This window comes from Carcharodon carcharias, chromosome 6 (assembly GCF_017639515.1).
Source record: "Carcharodon carcharias isolate sCarCar2 chromosome 6, sCarCar2.pri, whole genome shotgun sequence".
Lineage (NCBI taxonomy): Eukaryota > Metazoa > Chordata > Chondrichthyes > Lamniformes > Lamnidae > Carcharodon > Carcharodon carcharias.
In genome coordinates this window covers 106,966,262-106,993,107 of record NC_054472.1, presented here as the reverse complement: position 1 = coordinate 106,993,107, position 26,846 = coordinate 106,966,262, and the positions used below count along the sequence as shown (strand labels likewise).

The following is a 26,846-nucleotide window of genomic DNA, read 5'->3' as shown; positions in this document are numbered from 1 at the left end:
GAACTCATAAAATATGATTCTGGCACTAACTCAATGGTGACAATGTTGTCCAATTCTGCGACATAGATCATATCCCAAAAATCATTACAACCCATATGTGTCAAGTTCCTGGTAAAACTATAGCATAATAGTATTCATAATAACTAATAATTTATTAGTCATCTGCCGATACATATCTGCAGAGTTTTCCCAGATGTTTCTGATAAGCAATGTCTTTTGAAATGTAATGGTACAACGACATTGAGAAAACTAAAGCTATAAAATCTAATTGCAAACTTAAGAACAGTTAATTGGTATCTTTTGCTCTATTTGCCATGTTCAGCAGAAACAAAGCTGGCATTCAGTACAAACAGATTCCCTGTAGACTTCCTTTTGCTAACTTTAATAAATAGATGAGCAAATAACCTACTATTCAATCATTTTATATTTGATTTAAAGAACTTTGATGAGAATGTTGAACAAGCTAACTTACAATTTCCTAAAAAATTATTTTCTCTTTGTATCATGCTAGGATAAATATCTGAAATAATCCAAAAACAACAATAGCACTTCTCATAGATTTTCATTACTGACCGTGAGAATCACATTGAGTATATAAAGTGGTGCATTTCTGAAGGACAGTTCACCCACAATGACCTGCAGAAAGGCACACTGCAATAAATCATTGTGTTGGTTTACATGCCATGAAAATCCTCTTGCCAAATCATGAGGCCATAGAAAACATTTGTTAATTGTGGGGAAAGTAAACCTTAGCAGTAACTGATGTTTAAACACAGAACATTATGGTACCAGTTAGTTACTGCTATTAACTATTTCTCTCCCTACATCATTATCCAAAAATGCAAATCAAAATTAAACTTTCAACTCACCAGAGTTATGCCAGGATGCTAGCATCAACTGTCAGCAGAGCCATAAGCCACGGCTCTGTGACATCTCATTGCTGGCTTTCATGAAATGTTTTAAAGGCCTAAGCACCTGGAAAAGAAGAGCAAAGTGAATGGCTGAATATTTTAGCCTGGAAGTTACGCAATAAAAATTGCATAAGTTGAACTTAATAATGGCGTGGGATGGGAGAAGCTGGAAAAGCAGCTAAAACCTAGATCTGTCAGGATGTCAGCCCCTCACCACGACCCCCCCAACCCCACCAGTAAAAAATTGCACTTACATTCGTGGAGGGGAGGCAATGGTGCTTCTTCTGCCCATCCTCTCATACATTGTGGGAGCAGTTTGAGGGAATTTCTAAATGTATTCTCAGACTGTCCTGAGAATTCTGGCAAATGTATAGGCATAGCAGCACTTGCATTTGCCGAGGTGAGTCAGACATCTGATTATGGGCCTAAAATTGGGCTTCAATTAGAAACTTCGAACAGAAACCAATCCCATAAGGATCAATTGCTGTTACTCCAGATGCTAAATGGAGCTGAAAGGTAAATCCTGGCTCTTTTTCTTCAGTCTGATCTAGGACTGGAGTGAGCTACTCAGAGTCCTACAACCTTCTTGGGACAAGTACTTGTATTGTGCTGCTACAGGAGAGGACATCTGCTCCCAATATTTAAATAATCCTGCCCTTGGAATATGAGATGTGATCTGGGAGAGGTGACAACAGCAGGCAGAAGCCTTTGGCACTTATCCTCAAAAGATGTTTCAAAATAAAAGAGTGATAACTTTAAAGCTGAAATAAGTTGTAAGGAGTTATGAGAGAAAAAAACCCATAAAATAAATAAACTAAGGGAACTTGGAGCACAAACCAAAACAAACACCAGTTATTTCACTACACTTTAATACCCAGATACAAGACTTATGAGAATCAAACAGTATGACCAAGTATTCAGCTGGTCAGATGAGCATAAAATAAAAAAATACTCTAGAGCAATAATGGGAGTAAATTTTTTCATAAGTAGATCCTCATAAGGAATGTATCCAAGGATAAATGTATAATGATTTGTAAGTGTTTTATTGGATCTCTGCTGCAGGTTAACCTTGCTGATTTGACAGGTATTTCTCTCATTAAATTCTTACCAATCATTTCAAATTTAAACTAATCCTTTCTGCCCATTCCAATTTTAACTAAAACTTAAAAAAAGCAGAAAAATTCAGCCATTTATTTTTTCTTCTTTTTCAGTTGATACTTAGTTTTCCTCCTGGGAGCCAGCAATGATATATCATCAAGCAACTGCCTTCCTGGATCGGGTAACATTTGAAAGGAGAATCTAGACAAAACTTTCATTTGAATGGTGTTTTCAAGTTAAGTGGTTAAATAATATCAGTGAGATTACCTTAAACCTGAAGTTTAATCACACAGACTACACATTGGAAACTGTGTAACTTTCCAATTATATTAATTGAAAAAAACTCCCCTTTCTGATTTGATTTCAGAATTTATTTCTAATAATAAAACCAACCAACCACTGACTCACCAGACACTTTCCTTCCTGAGGAATGGACCTATTCTCCATTTGCCATTCTCTTCAACTGAATAGTCAAAGTTGGGAGATCACATGATTCAGAGTTGCAGGCCCACAAAACTCTGCCCTTCCATTTTGTGACAGAAAATATCAGCATAGTAATATGTTACCCTGCTGAAGTTTAATATTTCATAGCTGTGGGATTATCTAATTATGATACAAAAGAATTTTGCCCTTGGTGGGTGAGTGGGCCCCACCGGCTCGGCGGTGGGCAGGCAGCCGACCCCCACTGCCAAAACGGGCCCTGCCGCCATTTTGAGTGGGCGGGCCAATTGAGGTCCATCCAGTGGCTTACTTGACAGGAAGTGCTATGCGCTTTCCGTGCGGGGGGCGGGGGGAGGGAATCCCCAACTGTCAAAGTGCGCTCTTTCACGCATGCGTGCGAAAGAGCGCTCTGCTCTCTGAAGTAAAGTGCTGTCTCAGGGAGTTTACTGACAGGTAAGAAAAGTAAAAAAATAGGGAATTATTAAAATTATTAACACGTCCTCCTCATGTGACAATGTCACACGAGATGGGACATGTTAATAAGTAACACATAAAATTTATTAAATTTTTAAAAAACGTACATGAAACTTCATCCCGCCAGTGGATGAAACTCCATGAATAATATGGAGCCTGCTGGGGCTCCTGGCCTGCTCGCCAGCCTTAAGCTTCGACAGGCAGGGTCTTCAACAAGGTTAATTAGCCTGTCAATGGCCTTAATTGGCCATTGACAGGTTGGCGGGCGGACAGCTGATTTCGCTGTCCACCCGCCTTCCTGAAGATTTAAATGGACCGGGATGATGTCAGGGAATCCTCCCAAAGTCATCCCGCATCATTTTCCCTTCAGTGAGCTGGCCCCGCCCCCAAATCGCCGAGGGTAAAATCCTCATTATAAATTCATTAAAAAGTAAATGAGGACTTGCAATTATATAATGCCTTATCATGTCTCAGAGCAGTTTACACAACTTACTTTTGAGATGGTTTTGCAAAACAAATACAGCAGCCAACTTGTAGATAGAAAGATTCCCCAAACAGCAATGAGATATATGACGAAATGTCATGACCACAGCCGACGTTATTCATTGAGTAAGCCAAATCCCAGCGGGAATCTTGTCTTACTGATCATAACTGTTGTATTTTGAAAATGAGAGGAAAACTCCTCATCCCAGAAACATAGAATCTAGCAACACTTATAGGATTTTAAAATTAGAAGATTTATTAACATGAAGAAAAAACCCTTAAGCACACAAGATTAAAATTACACAGTTGAGCAGTCTTACAAAACATTACCCCAGCCCCCCCAAAACTTGGTTAAAATGTCCAAATAATCTACTTGGCAACAGTTCCCTCACAGATTTTTAACCATAAAAATCCAGTAATGTTACCCAAGGCAAAAAACTGCTGCTACTTTAATAAAGTATACCACGTAACTCCTCAGTCTCTTCCACTCTGCTGTGGAACTAACGGAAGTTCAGAAACTGACTGCTTTCTGAAAATAAAGGTCAGATTTTTTCAGTCGGCATGCGGGGGTGGGCCTGACACGCCAACACGTAAAATGATGCTGAGTTGTGATGATTCATTTGGCGGGTGCGCGCCGGAGTCAGCTGCATGCCCACCGATATTTAAACGGCCTATCAAAGCCATTAAGGTTCTAATTAAGGTTATTGTAAATGTTGTTGGTGGGCAAGCGAAAAGGCCAAATGGCCTTTGCACTTTTTAGGAAACCTCATCCACGGGTGGAAAGAGGTTTCCTAAAGCTTTTATTAAATAAATAAATAAAAATTCATAAATATAAAAACATGTCCCATCTCATGTGATGCAATAACACGTGGGGACATGTTTAAATAAAGTTTTAAGCCTTTTATTTAATAAGCTCAAAAGCCCTTCAATCTCCCTGAGGCAGCTCCGTGCCTCAATGAGGCTGAAGCACTCTTTCGCACGCATGCACAAAGGGCCACTGGCCCCAACTCTCCCTCCTCCTCCCCGCCTGCACAGTTAGTGCTGAGCACTACCGCTTGCATCGTATGCTTAATTGGCCTGCCTGCATACAATGGTGGTGTGGAGCCGATCACGGGCACAGATTGGCTCCACGACCGCCCAGTCCCGGTGAGCCTGCCCGTCAACTGAAAAATTCTTCCCAAAGACTTCTCTGGCTTTAAACTGGATGGCTGCTTCAAATTCAAAACTTTTTCAGCACAAAGCTAGTCACAGGACAGTTCGTCCACACAGCCAACACAACTCAACTAAACATTTGTCCTTAAATATCCTTTTGCCCTTTGATCTTAGACTCCATTGTTCTAAGCTTCTCTTTGAACTCAATTTTTCCAAAATATAAAAATCTTTCCTGTTTTGCTATTGCCTCCACTTTCAGGTAAAATCAAATTTAATAACCTCTCCTTGTTTACTTATGAAACCTTTGTAAGTTGTAAAAGTCCCTTAAACACGCTTTGAAATTTAACAGCTGAAAAGTCAAGTTCCTACTTATCTTATAATGCAAATTTCAAATCCAACCTATTTACTCACACCTTCCCCATAGCCTTTCATTACAAATGCATCCTTTTAGTACCTTTATCTTTCATCTCTCTGCTCCCACAGACAAGCTGTCTTTACCAACCTTCCCCAGTTTAATTACACACAAACTTACTCACTCACAGCCTTCTTTACAGAATGCCTCCATATTCCTAAATTTAAAAAAAAATCCACCTTCACACCAAATAGTTTGTTTTTATGCTGTTGATGTTTTGTGCTGTTGATTTGCAGAAGAATATTGACCATGCTATTAAAAAACTCTTGGCTCTTCTTTGAATAGTGCCACGGTTTAGTTCAACCTAAACTATTCATTGAGCCGAGCTAACAAGTCATGTGCATTGGAAAATAAAAGCCATGAAGTTGAGTGCTAAGTGATTGTAAATTAAGGGGAAGTCAACAATGACTGGTTATAGAAAAAATAGACTTAACGAAGATTACAGAAGGAAACATAAGAAAAGTACCTGGGATAAAGTGCATATCCTCATATCCCAAGTTAAAGCCTATCTCAGTAGAAAAATTAATACAATTGTGATTACAGAGAACACATACACACACAGAAAAAAAGCTGTGAGGCAATATCACATTGAACATTATGTTATGGGGATAGAGAAGACAAGTCAAGGCCAGTAAAGGTCAATGTGGAACACAACTTCAAAGTAAATCATGGCAGTAGGATAAGGTGATGCAGGTAGAAGCTCATGAACAACAAATTTAGAACTGATGTCAGAAAGTTCTTCACACAAAAGGTATAACTTTAAAAGTTATTGCTGCGAAAAAGAATTGTGTGAGGTATACAATAGGTTGCCAACTCGCTATCATTTTTCACCTGGTGATAAAATGTAAAATGGCACCTAACGAGTGATAAACATGGGGAATGGAATTTTCAGTAAGTCTTTTAGATTATTTGAGAAAAGAATTGCTGTGATCAGGGATTGTAGGGGGAGAATTTCCCCCGTTGGGGGGCTTGTGCAGGGGCGGCAGGAGGTGGGCATGGACTCAATTGGCACCCCCGATCTGGTCCACACCGCCATTTTATGTTGGCGGGCCAATTAAGGCACGCTCAGCTTGCTGTGTGCCTGGATGCGCTGTGTGCTCCCTGTGCGGGCGGGGGGGGGTGGGGGGGAGCGGCGGTGGGGGACGGTTCCCGAGTCAGGGCCTGCCCAGGGAGATTAGTTTAAGGGGAGAATTTCCCCCATATCATGTGAGAGCGGGTGCTGGTGGTCGCGTTCCCAATTGCTGCTGGCGATCGGGACCATGCCGCCATTTTGCACGGGCAGGCCAATTAAGGCCCGCCCAGCGTGTTTGGCGACTCCCAGGGACGGCAGGAGTGGGCGGGCGGAGTGATCGGCAATCGCCACTGGGTCCAATGGCGGCCCGGCAGCCTGCTTAAAGGCCAAGCTGCAGCCGCACCAAGGCTGCTGTACATGGCCAAAGGTCAGGGGCAAGGCACATCTAAAACAGCCATGCAGGAGGCTAGGGTGGGTAGCCAGTGAGCGCCCAGGTTTTCTGATGAGTGCCTTGCTGCCCTCCTCGAGGAGGGGGCAGTATGGCAGGATGTGCTTGTCCCCAAGGAAGTGAGGTGGAGGCCACCCCACTTGACGAAGTGTGCGAGGGAGGAGGTTGTGGAGATCGTGAGTTCCCACAATGTGATGCGGCGCTTATGGACCCAGTGCCGCAAGCGCTTCAGTGACCTGCAGTGCACGGGAAGGGTGAGTAGCAGGCTGGCATCGTTCACTTCACTCTTCATGTAAGCTTCTCCCCCACTGGCGCCCCAGCCACGTCTGAGTGGCCTGAATGCAATGAATCACTGATGGCATGTGTTCTTAGCTGGGCAAGCCAGCAGATATTCCATATGCGTTCGTCAGCGTGAGAGGGTTGTGATGAGATGGGTTCTGCACCCGCAGCATGTGGTGGACTGACACCCACGTGACTGTGGTGGGGGCAGCCGGGAGGATCTGCACTCAGGTGCAATGCGGAACTCTAGGACATGTGGAAGTCAGGGTGATGACATGGTGGGAGGGGATGTTCAAGGTGACGTGGCACAGATAGATCTGCTGCTCTCTGTGCTCCATGTCATTGTACCTCCTTGCAACGGCAGATTAAACTGTGTGCTCCCCACTGTGATGAAGGCAGCATGTGGGCGGTGGGGGGGGAGGTGGGGGAAAGGACACACCTGGCATATTGGTGTGAGTGCTGGCCACCAATGGGGGAAGGATGCACTGCAACCCTGCAATGGTCAACTGGACTTGGGGTGGGCCAGCCACCAGGGGATTTACAGTGCATTTATCACTTATCAATGCTATTTTTTCATTTACAGGAGAAGAATTCTCATAACAACGCCGAGCGGCTGAGGACTGGCGGTGGGCCAGGTCAGATTTTGATGCTGAGCCACTTTGAGCAGGAGGTCCTCGGCTTGGAGAGACACCATGCACCCAGGTCCACTGGAGCCAGAGAGGCTGGGGTTCCATGGGCAGGTGTGTGTGGCCAGCACTCACATCACCAGTAGTCTCCCAACATCCACGGCAGTGCTGATTATTGAGTGAGTGATGTTACCAACATGGCTTGCCCAGTGCGTGTGGAATGATGAGCGCATGATGATCCGGGGGACAGGCATGTACATTGACATTGCCCACAGGCTAACTGATCGTATATCCTTATTCTTCCTTTCAGCATCAGCAGTTGGTGCACGGCCGGGACCCGGAGCAGCAGGGACCCCTCTGACACCTGAAGCTCAGTTTATTAGTTTAATTGATACTTAAATGGCCTTAATAGGCCTTTGACAGTTATGTGGGTGCACAGCCAACTTGGCTGCATGCCCACCGAACTGAAAATCTAAATGATGCGCGGTGATGTCGGGACGAACGCCCAACATCACCGCGCATCATTTTATGAGTTGGCGAGTGAGCCCCATCCCCGCTCGCTGACCCAAAAATTCTGTCCTAGGTTCTTTTTTGAATAGATGATTCAGGATGGGTTGAGTGGGTGCCTTAGCTCTACCTGAAATAGTTTGGTTTTCACTTCCGCACTAATGTTTGATATTTGCAGAATATAATTTTTAACATAACTTCAGAGGAGGTTCAAACATTAATGACCAACAAGCACCAAGAACAGAAATTTTCGCTCGGCGGGAAGGTGCGCTCCTAACCGAGCGTGAAATGATGCCTGTTGATGTTGGCTGAGCGTGCCGACATCAACGCGCAGTCACGTGATAGTTTGGTGTGCCCGCCGACAATTAAAAGGCCTGTTTAGGCCTTCACTAATCAATTAAGCTAAATCTGTTGCTGCCCGTCCAACCTAATGGCCTTTGCATTTTTGTGAAAACCTCGCCCATGGGCGAGATGAGGTTTCCAAAAGCAAATAAAAGTAAAAAGGTTTTGCAATTGAATTAATAACATGTCCCTGCTCATGTGACAGAATCACATGAGGGGACATGTTTTATTATATTTTTATTTTCTTTATTATATTTTGTTATATCTCTTCCTCTCCTTGAGGCAGCCCCATGCCTCAGGAAGATTCTGCAGTGTTCACTCGCGCGCATGTGCGAAGTTCGTGCTTGGCCCACTCACCCTCCTCCCCCCACCCCACCCCCCCCACACACAGGCAGTGCTCAGTGCTGCCGCTTGCATTCCACACTGGGCAGGCCTTAATTGGCCTGCCAGCGTGAAATTGCTGTGTGGTGTGGTGCTGATAGCAGGTGGTGGTCGGCTTCCCGACCACCCCAACCCACCCCCACCAAGACCAAAATTCTGTCCTAAGGGTGAGATTTTCCGGCCTCACCCTCTGCCAAGGTCACCCAGACCCACCAAAAGTCAATGGGCTTTTGGCTAGGCTGCTGAATCTCCCCCAGCGGGTTCCGCCACGACAGTGCCGGAAAATCCTGGCCTAAATGTTGTTTTAGGGTAGGAAACAAATGCTGGCCTTGCCAGCGATGCCCACATCTCACAAGAAAATTTGAAAAATGGTAATTGTAAACATGAAGTAACCCTCATAGGTATTGTTTTTAACGCTTTTCGACATTTCACCTTTGTTTGGTAATCTATGGCTATTTTGGCTTGGATTTTGTGGTACTAATGATGGCAAAACCATTGCTGCTATTACTGCACTAAAATTGACAGCAACTTTGAGAGCCTACATAGGCACAGAATATGGTGAAAGTACAGAAGTTGCTGCCTGTGAGAGTTTTGCAGAGGATGCACTTTTGACGTCCCCAGACCGCAAACAATGGGAAATCTTTGAACTGACGAGAATTTACAGGCTTAAACTGGCAGTCCTGCTATAAAAATACTTCAGAAAGTTACAACTTCTTGAACAAGGCATAACTGATTTTTTAATGGTGTGCAAAGTTACTATTAAATACTGTAACTGGCCCAGGAAAACTAATTTTATATTCGTGAAAAGTCAAATCTGTCCATTATTATTAAAATTCCACATATTTCTTCAAATGATATTTTTAAAGCTTGTTTATTCTTGTTTTAGCTTCCATCTTAAATTAATCATAATCATTTATTTTGCTATAGTACATTTTAATTTAAAAGTGAAAGGATTCGGTGCCTTTAATTTCCTGGTTTGTTGACTGTGAGAATATTCAATCTGATTAGGTACTAACCATGCTGTCTGACATGAATATAAAAGCAAAATACTGCAGGTGCTGGAAATCTGAAACAAAAACAAAAATTGCTGGAAAAACTCAGCAGGTTTGACAACTTCTGCGGAGAGAAAGACAGAGTTAATGTTTCGAGTCCATATGACTTTTCTTCATGGGCAGAATTTTCTGCCTGTCGGGCGGGTGGGCCCGACCCAATCTCTGGCGGGCGGGGAGCCGATCCGTGCCGGAGAAGCGGGCCCTGCCGCCATTTTACGTGGGCAGGCCAATTAACGCTATGTGCTTCCTGTGCGGGCGGGGGTGGATTTCCCAAAAGTGAGAGTACGCTCTTTCGCACATGCGCACGAAAGAGTGCACATCTCCCTAAGGCTAAGTGCTGCCTCAGGGAGATCACTGACACTTTTAAAAATATGAAAAATAGAGAAAAAATATTCCCTAACATGTCCCCCTCATGTGACAATGTCACATGAGATGGGACATGTTCATAATTTACTTAATAAGTTTATTAAACTTTTTAAAACCCTACATGAAACCTCATCCCGCCGGTGGATGAGGTTTCATGTTTTTCCTATTTGCCGCCGGGGCTCCTGGCCTGCCCACCAACCTTAAGGTTGGACAGGCAGGTCCTTTAATTGTTTCAATGATCCTATCAATGGCCTCAATCGGCCATTGAAAGGTCAGCGGGCCCACAGCTGATTTTGCTGTGCTTCTGCCTTCCTGAAAATTTAAATGGGGCGGGATGGCATTGGGGATTATGCCTGACATCATCCTGGGTCATTTTATGCCTCGGCGAGTGGGCCCCGCCACATGCTTGCCGATGGCAAAATTCTGCCTCATGAGTTTTTCCAGCAATTTTTGTTTCTGTCCAACATGAATGATGCTGAATGTCTGGACACCCCCTGAATTAAGCCAAATGTAAACCATGATCAGGAAAATTGAAGTCTACGCTGCAGATATTGCTGGACCATTGTGGGCAGCTTTCCTTGTGGTCAGCAGTGGGCAACACTGCTTCATTGCTAACCAAAAAATCTGGGCCTAAGTTTCTCTTTTGACTTGGACCATACCTATGTCATTGAAGTCCACAGTTAAGCCTTGCTTGACATGGTTCTGTATCAGCTGCAAGGTCCGCTCAAAGATCTCTCCTGCTCTTGCTGTCTCCACAGTAAAGGGATCGCGTGGATAGCGGAACAAAGCCAGCAGGTCATTTGGACTAAGTGGGCTTCTAGAAAGAAAATGTACAAGTCAAGCAGAGTTCCAATGTAATGCAAATAGACCTGTTTAATTGTTCATGATATTCAGACCATGTAACACAAGCCACTCCCATGCCCAACACCTGTGAGAAACATAAAGCACGTTCAGACCATGAAACATAACATCTTTAACTAGTGGTCATGTTTACACAACTTGAACATAGAACACATTTCAACTGAAGTATTATCACCCCCTCGTGTTTATAGTGCCGCTTGTGAGCGCTGCATCTTGGTGCCCCCCTCAACCCCCCTCGCTGGCAGCATCATTAGAGGCAGTCTGCTGACTGTTATGTCCTGTCGGCCCTAATGACCTTGATGGATGTCCTCTGGCCTCTATGCTTTCCTGGGAGGGAGTGTCCAACACCATAGAAGGGCACCTTTCAGTTGTCGCAGCCTCATCAGGTGCCACAGGCACTGGCAGAGGGGTGGGGGCGCTGCTGCCCTCAGAGTGCCCTGAGAGGAGCCCGCAGATGCGACATGCAGCTGGTCCACCAGCATGAGGTTGGTTTGAACCTCCCTGCTCACCATAGATAGACGGGTACCTAGCAGACTGACTAGGTACCTTATCCATCTCACACTGACAGTGACCTGCTGAGGCCACTGCCACTGTATGGGATTGCAGGTCCAAGCGGATCCCCAGAAACCCTTGATTCTGTTTCTGAAGCTGTCTCTCCATGAGAGTTGCCATTCTCTCAATTGTGGAGGCTGTGCACTCAGATCTTCAGGTTAATGCAGTGCTCATGCTCTGCACAGATTCCTCTAAGTCCGATACCATGCCATCTGCTATCCTCAACTCTCGGGACCTTACCATTGATGTTCCCTGTATAACTTTAACTCCCAACCGTCATGATTGAACTACTATCTGTGGATACTGACCTTCCCTGCATAGCCCAGCTTGCTCCCTCTGTCTGCCACAAACCTTTATAGGGCTGCAAGCTTCCTCCCTCCCTTAGTTAGCCCATGCCCTTTTCTCCTTTCACAGCTACTAATCAATCGCAATACATCAATACATCCTCTCCCCTAATTAAACAAAGCTCCCCTTATAAGAAAAGCAGCCCCTACTCAGTCAAGACTTCCAATTTTAAACCTGTCATTTGATCTGAAAAGTATATGGATACCTTAAGACCTTCCCTTGTTTATCAGTTGTTTTCAAGCCCTTTGTTGATCTGGGAAACTTTAATGAATAATTTCTATCTCTCGTAGGGACAATTACAATCTTATCAGACTCACTGGCTCTATTATGAAGCTAACTCTAATCCTTTAAGTAAACACAGACCATCATTTTAATTGTATTTATCTTATGGGTGTTTAGCAGTTTCTCAAACCCAGGTTTTTCCGTTTTTTATTTATTCATTTATGGGATGTGGGCATTCTAATTTCATTCCCAAAACTAAAATTTATACTCCTAAAACATTTGAACCATAAAAATAGATTTCATAACAAATGAAAAGAGACTAGACAACAAACTTTCAAATATGAACAGGTTGATGAGGGTATTTATAAATAGAAGATTGATCTAAAATCTTTTGACACCCAAGTGCTTAACCCATAATACTTTTCTTACATAAGAATTTAAAAGATAGAAGCAGGAGTTGACCATACAGCCCCTCAATAAAATCATGGCTGATCTTAAACCTCAACTCATCACCAAACCCCTTAGAGTCCAAAAATATCAATCTCAGCCTTGAATATACTCAATAACTGGGCACCCACATCCCTCTGTGGTAGAGAATTCCAGAGATTCAAAATCAACATCCCGTCTAATTTTTGTTAATGGAGCACATTGGCGATTTATTTAAGTGCGACCAGGCATGTGTGGTAACTTAAAGTGATGACTTTTGCGTGACCTGCACAGGAACTTTCAGGTACCTGTGTGGCCATACAGCTTAAAGGGAACATTATTAACAACATTTTGAGTGAAGAAATTGCTCCTCATCTAAGTCCAACGGTTCTTTTATTCTGAGTTCCTTTATTCTGAAACTCTGACACCTAGTTCTAGACACTCCACCCAGTGGACACAACCTCTCAGCAACTACTGTCAAGCCCACTCTGAATCTTACATGTTTCAATAAGGTCACTTCTCATTCTTCTAAATCCAGAGAGTATAGGACAAACTGCCTCATCCCAGTCATCAACTTTGTTAACTTTTGTTGTACCCCTCTAAGGCAAATAGATGTTTCTTTATGTAGGGAATCTCATCAGTACACAGTCACAGCCCTGTACACTTGCAGCAAGACTACCTTGATCTTATACTCCAGTCCCTTTGCAATAAAGGAAAATATGTCACTTGTCTTCCTAATCGCTTGCTGTACTTGCATGCTAAGTTTCTGTTTCCTGTAGAAGGACACCCAAATCTCTCTGAACCCCAACATTTAATATAAAAACAGAAAATTCTGGAAATACTTAGCAAGTCGGCAGCAACTATGGAGAGGGATTGAGTTCTGATGAAGGATTGTCGACCTGAAACATTGGGTGGAACTTATTGAGGGTAGTGGGGGACCTGGCATCTGGCACAAAACTTCTGGCACCCCACGAATTCAATCACTGGGACCCTTGAGGGAAATAAGTCCCTAATCAGCAGCAGGAACCCTGTTGCTGGATCCCTACCTCCATGGGGGACATTTAATTGCAGAACATCCCCTCCCGCCACCCCCCACCCCAGAAGGCAAAAACAGTCAAAACTGCGGAATAAGATTACTGGTCCGACCTGGCCTTGTATACCTTAAAATGGAACTATCATGAAGAGATATTTATTTCTATAATGTTATTGGAAATTATTTTTAAATTGGAATTGTAGTGTCTGTGTGTGTCGTAATTGGATTAAAGCCAGCTCGTCTGAGTGCTTTGATTTATAGCAGTTTCGAGAAGTTAATTGGATAAACAGTATGTAAGGATAGAAGGTAAAGTGTAAATTTGCATTTGTTGAATAAAGCATTCAAAGGAATTGGTGAAATCTTGCACCTAGCTGGGAGATGGCAAGCAATGTGTTTATATTACTAATAAAATTAGTGGGATGAAAATGTTATCATTAGATTTTGTGACGTTAGAAGCCTAGGATACCATTGAATATTTACATTCAAAGGAAAAGCTAGGTATAAACAGAAATGAGATTACATGTGTAAGTCAGAGGCATTTAAGATCTAACCAGCCTGTAAGCCTAGAGCTATGTCTGCAAAGGAGCCAAATTGCAAGGAACCTCATTTTGAATTCATAAGATCAAATGTGCTTTGCCTGGTGGCTGTTTAAAGTTTATGCGTTATTGTTGCCTTGGTGAAGACTTACCTGGGAGTGATTAATTTGGGGATTTGTTTAAAAGTTATTATGGTAGTAAGTTGTAGGTATGTGAATGCGTTTAATTTGTTGTTAAATCAATAAATGTTTAATTTTATATAAAAACCTCGAGGCTCAGTGGTCTTCCTCCTAAATTCAGAGCTGCATCTCAAACATACCAATTGAAAATATAGGTTATGACAGTGGTTCAAGCTTCCCTCTGGGATTTAAACAACTCAGCCTTTACCAACTGCTGTGTCATAACAGGAACACCAGTAAAAACTGGGAAATAAGACTGCTGGTCCAAACTGTTTTTTTCCTTCGGGATCAGTAGGGCAGAACTCCCATCCCCAGAACTGCCAGTCAATCAGCAGCTGCTGTCAGTAATACACTAAGGTTTTCACCAGGTTTTATCGTGGGATCCCTGGAAAAAACATGATAGCGGAATGGGAGTGGGGAGGAGAAGGTGGTGAGGGAGTGTTGGGGAATGGGCAGGGGATGGCTCTCATCAGCGCACCCTCCCACCCCCACCCCACCTTTCCTGATGCCAGGTCCCTCGATCATGTACTGAGCGACTTTGAACCAGGAACCCCCTCGGAGCCCGTAAGCAAACAAAACAGGGTTTGTGTTTCAGGCTTCCCACACGGTGACTCCCCCAGTGGTGGCCAGAAGAGGCATTTAAGTAGGCATTAATTGGTCATCCACGAGCCTTCCCACCATGGACTTAATTTGGGAAGAAGTCGGAGGCAGTGGGGTCCCCACCCTCCACCCTCTTACCCGATAAAATATCCCCCCAGCTCCAAACTCACCTCAAGAGAGGGCATCAAATTCGGCTTTCTTTGTGCCCAAGTCATAGCTTACTTTCCCATCTGGCTTTATATCATCAGCAAACTTAGACACATTAATCTCAGTCCCTTCATCTAAGTCATTAATATAGACTGTAAAATACTGAACACCAGCAATGATTCTTGCGGCACCTCACTCGTACAGCCTGCCAACCTGAAAACGACCCATTTATCCCTACCCTCTTCTTCCTCTCTTTTAACTAATTCCCTATCCATGCTAATATATTACCCCAACATCATGAGTTCTCATCTTGCATGTGACACCTTATCAAAAGCCTTTTGAAAATCTAAATTTATCACAATCACTGACCCCCCTCCATCTATCCTGCTGGTTACATCTTCAAAATATTCCAATAGATTTGGCAAACACGATTTCTGTTTCATAAAACCATGTTGACTCTGCCTAATTATGTTGTGATTTTCTAAGTGCCCTGAACCACTTCCTAATTAATGGATTCTAGCATCTTCCTGATGACTGATACCAGGCTAAATGGCCTGAAGTTCATTTTCTCCTTTCTTGAAAAGCAGTGTTACATTTGCATAATTAGAGGGTTTTCTCACTTCACTGCCTTTAGCGGAACTGCTGGAAGGCTGCTGCTTCTCATGTGTGGACTCTTGAGGTGACTGGTGCAGACGTTCAATCATGGTGGTGAAATCCCATGACAGGGATTGCAATACCTAAAATAACTGAGTGACCAGCTCCACACTGCCGCATATCAGCTTTTACTGGGGCAGACTGGCCCAGCTAATTTGCTGTTGTTATGCCGGGTACTGGTCAAGAGAATGGTAAGGGGGCAAACATGCTGACATCCTGAGAGAGAGAGCAGCACATGCGACTTCTGCTGCAACACTGCCAATTACCATGCGACTGGGACTCATCACTTCCACTGATATGCAGGAGGGCAGACTGCAGAAGCTGAATGATTCCTTAAAAGCCCGTATCCATTTCCTCTACCAATCTCTTGGTGAACACCTGCATATCCAAGGCGGAAAACAGTTTGGAGCTTGGAGTCTGCATGGCAGCTATTTGAGCTTGCACGAATATGTATGAACATCAACTTGCATTGTAAGGTCCAGCTGTTAATGCCCTTGGAGGTGGCTACGTTCGCTGAGGTAAACTGATGTCAAATCAGATGACATCAAGATGGCTGGTAGTAGATCTGTCTGCACATTCAGCCATGTTGGCGAAATCCCTTAGCAGGATTTCCAATACTTGAAATAACTGCTTGTGTGAAGCAAGCACTTTACTTCTTATTGCCAGATACCTGTAGACTTTATGTGTGTCCTCCTCAGCAGGGCAGGGAAAGGACTTTGCTCATCTACTATTCTATCCCTGCCACCTGTCACCTGCTTATTTACACTACTTCTAGAATCACTACTATATGCAGACCCCTCTACCTCCATCTCTAACCCAGTCAAGATGCCAATATCTGTGCTGGTGCTTGGAAACGATGGGACGCATGACAATGCTTCTTTAGAAATATTCTTCTGAAAAGTCTTTTTTTTCAGGGGCCTCAGCCTGTTGAGAAGGACCTAGAGAAAAAATTGACTTCAGCTACAAAGGAAGTTGCTGATTGATGAGTAGCTGTTGAGTTTTTTTAATAAATGTTTAAATAAGCCTTTGGTTTATTTCTGTTGTTAATAAATAAATTTCACCTCAGTCCTGTGAAATGTACATCCTGCTCCGTGTGGGTACTCTAGGATGCTTCTTGCGTCCTGAATCCACAGGTGCAGGAAGTGTCATCAGCTGGAGGAGCTTGAATTCCGGGACTTAGACCATAAGACGGAGGAGCAGAAGTAGGCCATTCGGCCCATCGAGTGTGCTCAGCCATTCAATGAGATTATGACTGATCTGATATTCCTCAACTCCACTTTCCTGCCTTTTCCACATAACCCTTGATTCCCTTACGGATTAAAAATCTGTCTATCTCAGCCTTGAATATACTTAACAACCCAGCCTCTACAACCCTCTGTGGTAAAGAATTCCACAGATTAACTACTCTCTGAGAGAAGAAATTCCTCCTCATCTCTGTTTTAAATGGGAGCCCCCTTACTCTGAGATTATGCCCTCTGGTCCTAGACTCTCCCACATGGGGAATCAACCTCTCAGCATCTACCCTGTCAAGCCCCCTAAGAATCTTATATGTTTCAATATGGTCACCTCTCATTCTTCTAAACTCCAACTTGGAGCTTGAGCAGCAGCTGGCATCACTGCGGTGCATCTGTGAGGCTGAGAGCTGCATGGATCACTTACTAGGGGCTGGATACGCTGCAGCTTAGAATGTATGCAGACCGAGAGGGAATAGATGATGGCCAGGCAGTCAAGGACGATAAGACAGGTAGTGTAGGGGTCCTCTGAGTGCATAGGAACATAGTGCATCTCACTCTTCAACCGGTACTGAGTTTTCAATACTGGTGAGGGCAATGGTTCCTCTGCTGAATACAGCCAGAGGCAAGTCCACGGTATCATAAGTTGCTAAGCTGTGCAGGGTGTGCAATAATTAAAGGAACCAACAGGAATTTCAGTGGCTGCAGCTGTGATTTCAATGTGTACTCCCTGGTGCCAGGGTCCAGGATGTCACTGAGCAGCTGAAAGATATTGAGAAGAGGGAGGGTGAAGAGCCAGGGACCATGGTCCATATTGATACTGATGACATAGTTGGAAAATGGATGAGGCCCTGCAGACAGACTTGAGGAAGCTAGGGGAGGAATAAAAAAAGTAAGACCTCAAAGGTATTAATTTCCAATTACTCCCAATGCTACGCTATAGTGAGTATAGAAATAGGAGGATACAGCAGTCAAATGTGTAGCTTGAGAAATGATGCAACAGGAAGGACTTTAGATCCCTGAGGCATTGGGACTGGTTTTGGGGTAGGTGGGACCTGTATAAACTGGATGGGTTGCAACTCAATGGGGCCAGGAGCAGTATGTTGGTGGGGATGATTGCTAGTGCTGGGGGGAAACTTAAACTAGTTTCCAAGGGGAATTGGGAACATGAGCATAGATTTAGGAAGAAGAGAAGCAAATCAGAAATAGAAGCAGAAAATTAGTAATTGAGTATGAAAGTTTGAGAAATCAAAGAAAAGAAGATAGATGACAAAAGGAATTGGTAAGGGAGGACCTCAGATTGGAAAAACAAAATATGAATTCTGTTTGGGTGGAGCTAAGAAACAGCAAATATTGGTAAGAGTTGCTTATAGGCTCCAAACAGTAGTGGTTGTCTGGGGCATGGTATTCATCAGGGGATTAGAGAAGAATGCAGTATGGGTAATTCAGTAATCATGGGTAGGCACGCTCGGGTGGCCCTCACAGCTGCTAGATTTGTGGAGGGTGATGACGACATGCAGTGAAGTGACTCCATAGATCCTCACATTACTTTGCGAACGTTTGACTCCAGTCCTGCTTATGGCAGTGCACACACCCTCTGTGATAATGCTCCTGTCATGGAGATGCAGTGGAAGCCCCAATAGTCACTCAATTGCAGGAGGATGATGATGACATGCAGTGAGGACACTCCACAGATCTTCACATAGCCTCTGAGAATGTCTGACTCCTGTCTGGCCGAGGGCAACTCGCTTGCGCTCTGTGATCAGGGTCATATCATAAAGACTCAGACATGAAACTTTAAAAGCATTTGTCCACCTTCAGCACCTGAGCCCTTCAGGAATGCACCATCACTGGTTGCAGATGCTGAAGAGATGGGGGCCAGCCCCACCTTAAAGGTGCTGAGAGCACACAGAGAAAATGACAGAATTCTGTGGCACCTGCCCACTACGTTCTGGCAACAATGACAAGCACCATCGAGGTGCAGGTATCAGTAATGTTTCCAGTGAGTATGAGGCCAGACCATCACTTTGGTCTGAAGGCCGCACAGAGCAGAGGGAAGAGGCCCTGGACTGAGACACCTGCCTTTATCTTGTGCTGACAGGTTTCACAACTGTTAAACAAACACTGCTCATCAGAACAAGGAGCCATAGGCAGGGAGACAGTCTTGGGAGTTTATTTACAATAGTGATAGGTATGTACAAGTGATTAACACCCATGCCCAGACTGTGCAACTACATTTTGCTTGGCCTAAATAGTCAAGTGGTTATGGTACTGGGCTTGTAACCCCAAGATCAAGAGTTCAAATCTCACAATGGCAAACTATGAAACAATGCAACTTCATCTGAATAGGAACAGATGGAAACGTGTTTGTACTCGAAAGAGTTACATCTTCTTAAGCGGGATGATGGCAGATGGGCAAATGAGGGTCCGCCCGCCATGGGAACTGCGTGTTTCGCGAGAATTAATAAATAATGAGGCAGGCTCGGGCCAATACAACGCCCGAGGGATTGCAATTTCAACAAGATTTTACATCTTCTTAATTGGGGTGCTTTATTAACCCCCTTAATCACATTTTGGTTTAAAGTTTGTAAGTTTCCTTTAAACTTTGTCTTTAGTTTTACAGCTGACCTGAATTAGGGGCTGTGCTTGATTTGTCCTTCATTTTGTTAATTTAGTTTAATTGTTTAACTCCAAAAAGAGTTACATCTTCTTAATCGCAGGGAATGGGGTGTTTTATTGACCCCTTTGATCACATTTTGGTTTAAAATTTGTAAGTTTCCTTTAAACTTTGTCCTTAGTTTTACAGCTGACCTGAATTAGGGGCTGTGCTTGATTTATTCCTTATTTTGTTAATTTAGTTAATTGTTTTAACTCTAAAAGAGTTACATCTTCTTAACCTCCCTAACCCTGCCTCTACGTCTTGGTGCTCCCTGGATATCCACAGCAGAGGTGGAGGCAGCCTGCTGATTGTTATACTATTTCTGCGATGACCTTGGCGGGTGTCCTCTGGAGGCCCAAGACCTGGAGGACCCCAGCCTGCTTTCAGGGTACTGCTGTGTGGCAGGGGCACCCTCCTCGGCCTGTGGAGCTGAGGTCACAGGTAGAGCGGATTTGGATGGGCCGGACACTTGCGGAGTCACCTGGGTGGATGGCCCTGTGGGGTGCACCTGCAGATCCTCCCTATGGGTGCCCAAGGACCCCAGCTGACTCCTTGAGAAGGGGAAGCTGGAGTGAGATCGAGCAGCCCCACACCCGTCTCCCACACTTACTGTTGAAGGCCAAGCATGGCGTTGTAGATGGAGTTCAGCCTGCGCAGCAGTGCAAGAATGACGTCCTAGACCAAGGTGTCCATGGTGGCCACCCATTTTACCAGGATTGACCTCAGTGCATTGGCATTCTGGCGCTATCACCTCAGCTTGAAGGTGGACGGACTCCTCTATTGTGTCTTGCAATCTGAGGAGTGTAACGGAACTTCCTGATGTTCCCGAGCCTGCCTTTGCAGCTCCAGCAACTGTGACATGACCAAGTCCAGAGGCTTGTCATCTGACTTGGACTCAGCAAATTTCTGGCCTCCACCAGTCATCCAAGTGCTAAGAATCTGGGAAGACCTTGCTGTGGATCAGAAAGTGCGGTGTGCTCACCAGGTTGTGATCCCGATGCTACTCTAAAGCTTGGTCCCACCGAGATGTGTCTCTGAACTGGTGGAGGGTGTGGGTGAGCGCTGTGATGGGATTTCAGGGAGGATTTCAGCAGATTCCTCCTCTGACCTTCCCTCCAGTCTTGATTTGAGGCCCTGGGTCACAGACTCTGTCGGCAGTTTCCCTGATGCACCTGTGAAAGCAAGGGGAGATAATTAGTGCATGGCAGTGGCCTGTGAAAGAGGACACATCACTCACAGCATGGTTATCTGATGGATGTTGCACTGCTGGATCCTCACTTGGTAGAGCATCGCCGACCTCACCGCCAGCACAGGAATGGTCCAGATCCTCACCGGCCAGCTGGATGGCTTTGTTTTCAAAGTCCATGAGGACCCTGATTTCAGAATTCCTCTGCCAATCTGTGACCTCTCCCGCTTCTTTTGTGCCATCTTGTCCAGCATGAATAGAGATGGAGAGAGTGTAAACAGGATGCCTGCTAGGCCAGATATAACTTAGCCTGGCATGTGTGGGTGGTGAGTGGTTCCATGGATGGGAACCATCACCAGCAGTCGTGGGCTGGATATATTGGGAGGTGTGCATGCGGCTGCACTTCAAATATGGCGCCTCAAGTGATGTAGTGGTGCCTGCTATGGAAATAGCATGTTTCCTGGGAATGTATAATGAATGCGGTGGGTTTGGAACAATGTGGCGCGAGAGGCTGCCATTGAAGGTGTGTGTGAGAGAGTGAATGGCACTTGTACTGGCAGTGACTGAGAGCCCTGTGGATGTGTGATGGGTTTGTGAGTGTGAGGTGAGAGTGATGAGAAGAGTGACTTACCCTGGTGGAACGGAAGGGAGCATTCATTCTCTTGCTGCACTAGGTGGCTGTCCTCTTTTGCAGAGCGTTGGCATTGACCACTGCTGCCACCACCTCCCAAGCCGGATTAGTGATGTTGCTGCCCTTCCTGCGGCCAAAGCCAGGTAGAGGACATCACGATGGGCTTCCACTGCATCCAAAAGGCACACGAGAGATGTTAATTGAACCTGGGGGTCTCAGTCTTCTTGCCTTTCAGGACCATGTCTTCCATGCAGCAGTCATGGGCTGGATACACTGGGAGGTGTGCACTCGACTGCACTTTAAATATGGCACCTCACGTGATGTAGTGGTGCCTGCTATGGAAATGGCTTGTTTCCCGGGAATGCATAATGAATGCGGTGGGTTTGGAACAATGTGGCGCGAGAGGCTGCCATTGTGGCTGGTGGATAAAACGTTGTTTTACCCTCCCGCTACCACACTTGGCTTAAATCTGGGATGACTCACTGAGGAGGATACATAAAATCTCTCAGAATTAGATATCCAAACGACTAGGGAGAATGAGGAATTGAAGGAAATCAGTAACAATAAGAAGGTTGGCTTGGAGAAATGAATGGGATTGAAGGTTGATAAGGTCCTGGGATCTGATATTCTACATCCCAGAGTGTTGAAAGAGTAGTTATGGAGATAACGGATACATTGGTGATCATCTTCCAAAATTCTATAGGTTCTGGAATGGTTCTTGCAGATTGGGAGGTACCAAATGTCACCTCACTATTTAAAAAGGGAGGGAGAGAGAAAACAGAGAACTACAGACCTGTTAGCCTTTCATCAGTAGTAGGAAAAATGCTAGAATCTATTCTACATGATGTGAGAAATGGACACTTGGATAAGAATGATCTGATTGGGCATAGTCAGCATGGATTTATGATTGGAAACCATGTTTGATGAACCTGTTGGAGTGTTTTGAGTACATTAGTAACAGATTGGATAAAGGGGAGTCAATTGACGTAGCACACTTGGATTTTCAGAAGGCTTTTGATAAAATATCCCAAAGGGGATTGGTTAGCAAAATTTAAGCACATGGGATAGGAGGTAATATAATAGAGAGTAGGAATAAATGGGTCATTCTCACGTTGGCAAGCTGTGACTAGTGGGGTATGCAACGATCAGTACTCGGGTCCCAGCTGTTCACAATATATATCAATGATTTGGATGAGGGGACCAAATGTAATATTTCCAAGTTCACAGATGACACAAACCTAAGTAGGAATGTGTGTTGTGAGGAAGATGTAAAGCAGCTTCAAGGGTATTTGGACAGATTTAGTGAGTGGCAAGAGCATGGCAGATGGAATATAATGTGGAAAAATATGAGGTTATCCACTACGGTAAGAGGAACGGATATGCAGAATATTTCTTAAATGGTGAGAGATTAGAAAGTGTGGATGTACAAAGGGAGCTGGGTGTCCTCGTCAATAAGTTACTGAAAGCTAACATGCAAGTACAGCTAGCAGTTAGGAAGGCTAATGACATATTAACCTTAAATGCTCATGGACTTGAGTACTGGAGTAGTGAAGTTTTGCTTCAATTGTATAGAACCTTGGTTAGACCGCACCAGGAGCACTGTGTGCACTTTTGGTCCCCTTATCTTAGGGCGGATATTATTCCCATAGAGGGAGTGCAACAAAGGTTCACCAGACTTGTTCCAGGGATGACAGGACTGCCCTAAGAAGAGAGATTAGGGAAACTGGGCCTGTGTTCTCTAGAGGTGATCTCATTGAAACCTACAAAATACTTAAAGGGATAGATAGGGTGGATGCAGTAAGATGTTTCACCTGGTTGGGGAACGTAGAACTAGGGGACACAATTTCAAAATAAGGGGGAAGTCACTTAGGACCGAGATGAGGGTAATTTTTTTTTATTCAGAGAGTTGTGATTCTTTGAGAAACTCTACCCCGGAGGGCTGTGGAAGCTCAGTCATTGAGTATTTTAAAGCAGAGATGACAGATTTCTAAATACCAATGACATAAAGGGATCTGGAGATAATGTGGGGAAAAGGCATTGAAGTGGATGATCAACCATGATCATATTGAATGGCAGAGCAGGCTCAATGGGCAGAATGGCCTACTCCTGCTCCTATGTTCAGTGATTGTTGGCATTTACTTCAAAGCAAGGAACCTACTGAATAAGGCGGATGAAGTGTGAGTACAGAGGACACTTGGAAGGAAAAAATCCTTCCTGAAATGTAGCTTAAAGAAGGGTAAGAATGGCAGCATAACATTCCAGCTTACAAAGATTTCAGTTAGGACAGAGTTGGGATAATAAAGAGGGAGTGTTGCAGTATTGGTTAAAGAAACAATTACAGCTATCAGAGGAGATGATATGCTAGAAGGAGCATCAAACGAGGCCATCTAGATTGAGCTGAGGAACAGAAAAATGACAATCACACTGCGATAGACCCCCAAACGTCAGAGGGAGATAGAAAAGCAAGTACATAGGCAAATCGCTGAAAAGATCAGTAATAATAGGGGATTTCAACTGTTCTAATACTAACTGGTATAAATTCAGTGTAAAATGTATAGAGAGCACGTAATTCAAGATAACCTTTTTTAGCAAGTTTGTAGCAAGCCCAAGAAGAGAAGTAGTAGTTCTGGACTTTGTTTTTGGGAAAGAAGTTGGGCAGATGGAAGTGATATCAATGGCAGGGCATTTCATGGTAGTGACTCAGTTAGATGTAAAGTAGTCATGGAAGAGGATAAACACTGAAAAGCTTTAAATTAGGAAAGGGCCAATTTTACTAATTAGGGCTGTGATTTGCCAAAAATTAGCCAGAAATGGTTGCTTGAAGGTAAATCAGTGTCCAAGCAGTGGGGGACATTGAAACAGAAGTGAAAGAAGCTTCAGAACAAATATGGCTCCATAAAGAAAAAGCACTGTCCTATGAAGAGAGATTGGGGAAACAGGGCCTATTCCCCACACTATCTCCAGATCCCTTTATGTCATTGGTGTTTAGAAATCTGTCAACCTCTGCTTTAAACATACTCAATAACTGAGCTTCCACAGCCCTCTGGAGCAGAGAATTCCAAAGGTTCATAACCCGCTGAATAGAAACACTTCCAAATCTAGATTCCCCTGGATATCAAAAAGCATACAGAGTAGGATAAGGCAAAAAAAAGTTTACTCCAGATGTCTAAAACTCAACACTCCAGAAAGCCTAGAGTACAGCAAGTGCAGGGTTGAAATCATAAAGGAAATTAGGAAAGAGACAGCATGGAAAATATTGGCAAGTTAAATCAAGAAAAACCCAGAAAATGGTGTATAAATACATAAAATTCAAGAGGATAACGAATGAAAGAGCAAAAAGATAATTAGTGTGTGGAGGCAGAACATGTGGGCATGGTTCTTAATGAATGTTTTGCTTCTGCCACCACAAAAAATGAGACAAAGCAGGCATTATAATTAAGGAGGGGGAATGTGAAATATGCATGGAATGAACTTTGCGAGGGAGGAAATATTAAGGTTCCAAGCATCCTTGAAAGTGGATAAAAAACCAGGATCAGATGGAATGTATCCCATGCTGCTAAGGGGAGCAAGGGAAGAAATTACAGAAGCTCTGACCATTTCCAATCCACTCTGGCTATAGGCATGGTGCCAGAGGATTGGAGGACTGCTTGCTAACATTGTACCATTGCTTACAAAGGGGGGAAGGGATAGCCCAGTTAATTACAGGCCAGTCAGCCTAACCTCAATGATCGGCAAATTATTGAATAAAATTTTGAGAGGCAGCATAAATCATCAATCAAAAAGGCACAGATTAATCAAAGATAGTCAGCATGGAATTGTTAATGGGAGGTCTTGTCTGAATCACTTGACTGAATTTTTTGAGAAGCAAACAAGAGGGGTTAATGCATGTAATGTAGTCTGCATGGATGTTAGCAAGGCTTTTGACAAGGTTCCACAAGGCAGTCTGATCAGAAAATTAAAAGCTCATGGGATCCAAGTGAAGATGGCAAATTGGATCTAAAATTGACTCAGTAACAGGAAGTAAAAGGTTATGGTTGACAGGTGTCTTTGTGACTAGAAGGGCTGCTTACAGTAGAGTTCCACAGCACTTGTACTGGGTCTCTTGTTGTTTGTAATATATATTTGGATATATGAGATAGATGTAAGAAGCTTGCCGTGTAGTTGGTAGTGAAGGAGAACATTTTAGACTGTGGGAAGTTATCAATGGGCTAGCCAGGTGGTCAGAAAACTGGCAAATGGAATTTAACCCAGAGAAGTGTGAGGAAATGTATTTTTAAAAATTCATTTATGGGATATGGGCTTCGATGGCTGGGCCAGCATTTATTACCCACCCTTAGTAGCCCTTGAGAAGGTGGTGGTGAGCTGCTTCCTTGAACCGCTACAGTCCATGTGGCGTTGGTACACCCACATTTCTGTCAGGAAGGGAGTTCCAGGATTTTGACCCTGCGACAGTGAAGGAACAGTGACATATTTCCAAGTCAGGATGCTGAGTGACTTGGAGGGGAACTTCTAGGTGGTGGCGTTCCCATCTATCTGCTGCCCTTTTCCTTCAAGATGGTAGTGGTTGTGGGTTTGGAAGGTGCTGTCGAAGGAGCCTTGGTGAATTCCTGCAGTGCATCTTGTAGAATGTATACACTGCTGCTACGGTACATCGATGGTGGAGAGAGTGAATGTTGGTGGATGTGGTGTCAGTCGAGCGGGCTGCTCTGTCCTGGATGGGGTCAAGCTTCTTGAGATTTGTAGGCATTGCACTCATCCAATCAAGTGGGGAGTGTTCCATCGAACTCCTGACTTGTGCCTTGTACATGGTGTATAGACTTTGGGGAGTTAGGGGGTGAATTACTCGTCACACGATTCCTAGCCTCTGACCTGCCCTTGTAGCCACAGTATTTATATGGCTAGTCCAGTTCAGTTTATGGTCAATGGTAACCCCCAGGATGTTTACAGTGGGGAATTCAGTGATGATAATGCCGTTGAACATCAGGGGGTGATGGTTGGATTCTCTCTTATTGGAGATGGTCATTGCCTGGCACTTCTGTGGCATGAATCTTACTTGCTGCTTGTCAGCCCAAGCTTGGCTATTGTCCAGGTCACGCGGCACTTGGACATAGACTGCTTCAGTATCTAAGGGGTTGCGAATGATGCTGAACATTGTGCAATCTTTACTTCTGACCTTATGATGGAAGGGAAGTCATTGATGAAGCAGCTGAAGATGGCTGGGCCCAGGCCACAACCCTGAAGAACTCCTTCAGTGATGTCCTGAAGCTGAGATGACTGACCTCCAACAACCACGACTATCTTACTTTGTGCTAGATATGACTGCAACCAGCAGAGACTTTTCCCCTTGATTTCCATTGACTCCTGTTTTGCTAGGGCTCCTTGATGCCTCACTCTGTAAAATGCTGCCTTGATGTCAAGGGCAGTCACTTTCACCTCACCTCGCAAGTTTAGCTCTTTTGTCCATTTTTGAACTGTAATGAGGTCAGGAGCTGAGTGGCCCTAGTGGAACCCAAACTGGGTGTCAGTGAACAGGTTACTGCTAAGCATGTACCACTTAATAGCACTGTTGATGACCCCTTCCATTACTTTACTGATGATC

The 26,846-nt window shown here is 44.2% G+C and overlaps 1 protein-coding gene across 1 annotated transcript in view; it reads right to left on the bottom strand.

Annotated features, from left to right (window-relative positions):
- The window catches only part of LOC121279297 (peroxidasin homolog), a 659,434-nt gene that overhangs the window by 109,696 nt on the left and 522,892 nt on the right, over positions 1-26,846 (bottom strand). The window contains exon 16 of the mRNA XM_041190436.1: positions 10,644-10,801. Within this exon, the coding sequence (XP_041046370.1) occupies positions 10,644-10,801 (158 nt within the window). The remainder of the gene's footprint in view (positions 1-10,643; positions 10,802-26,846) is intronic.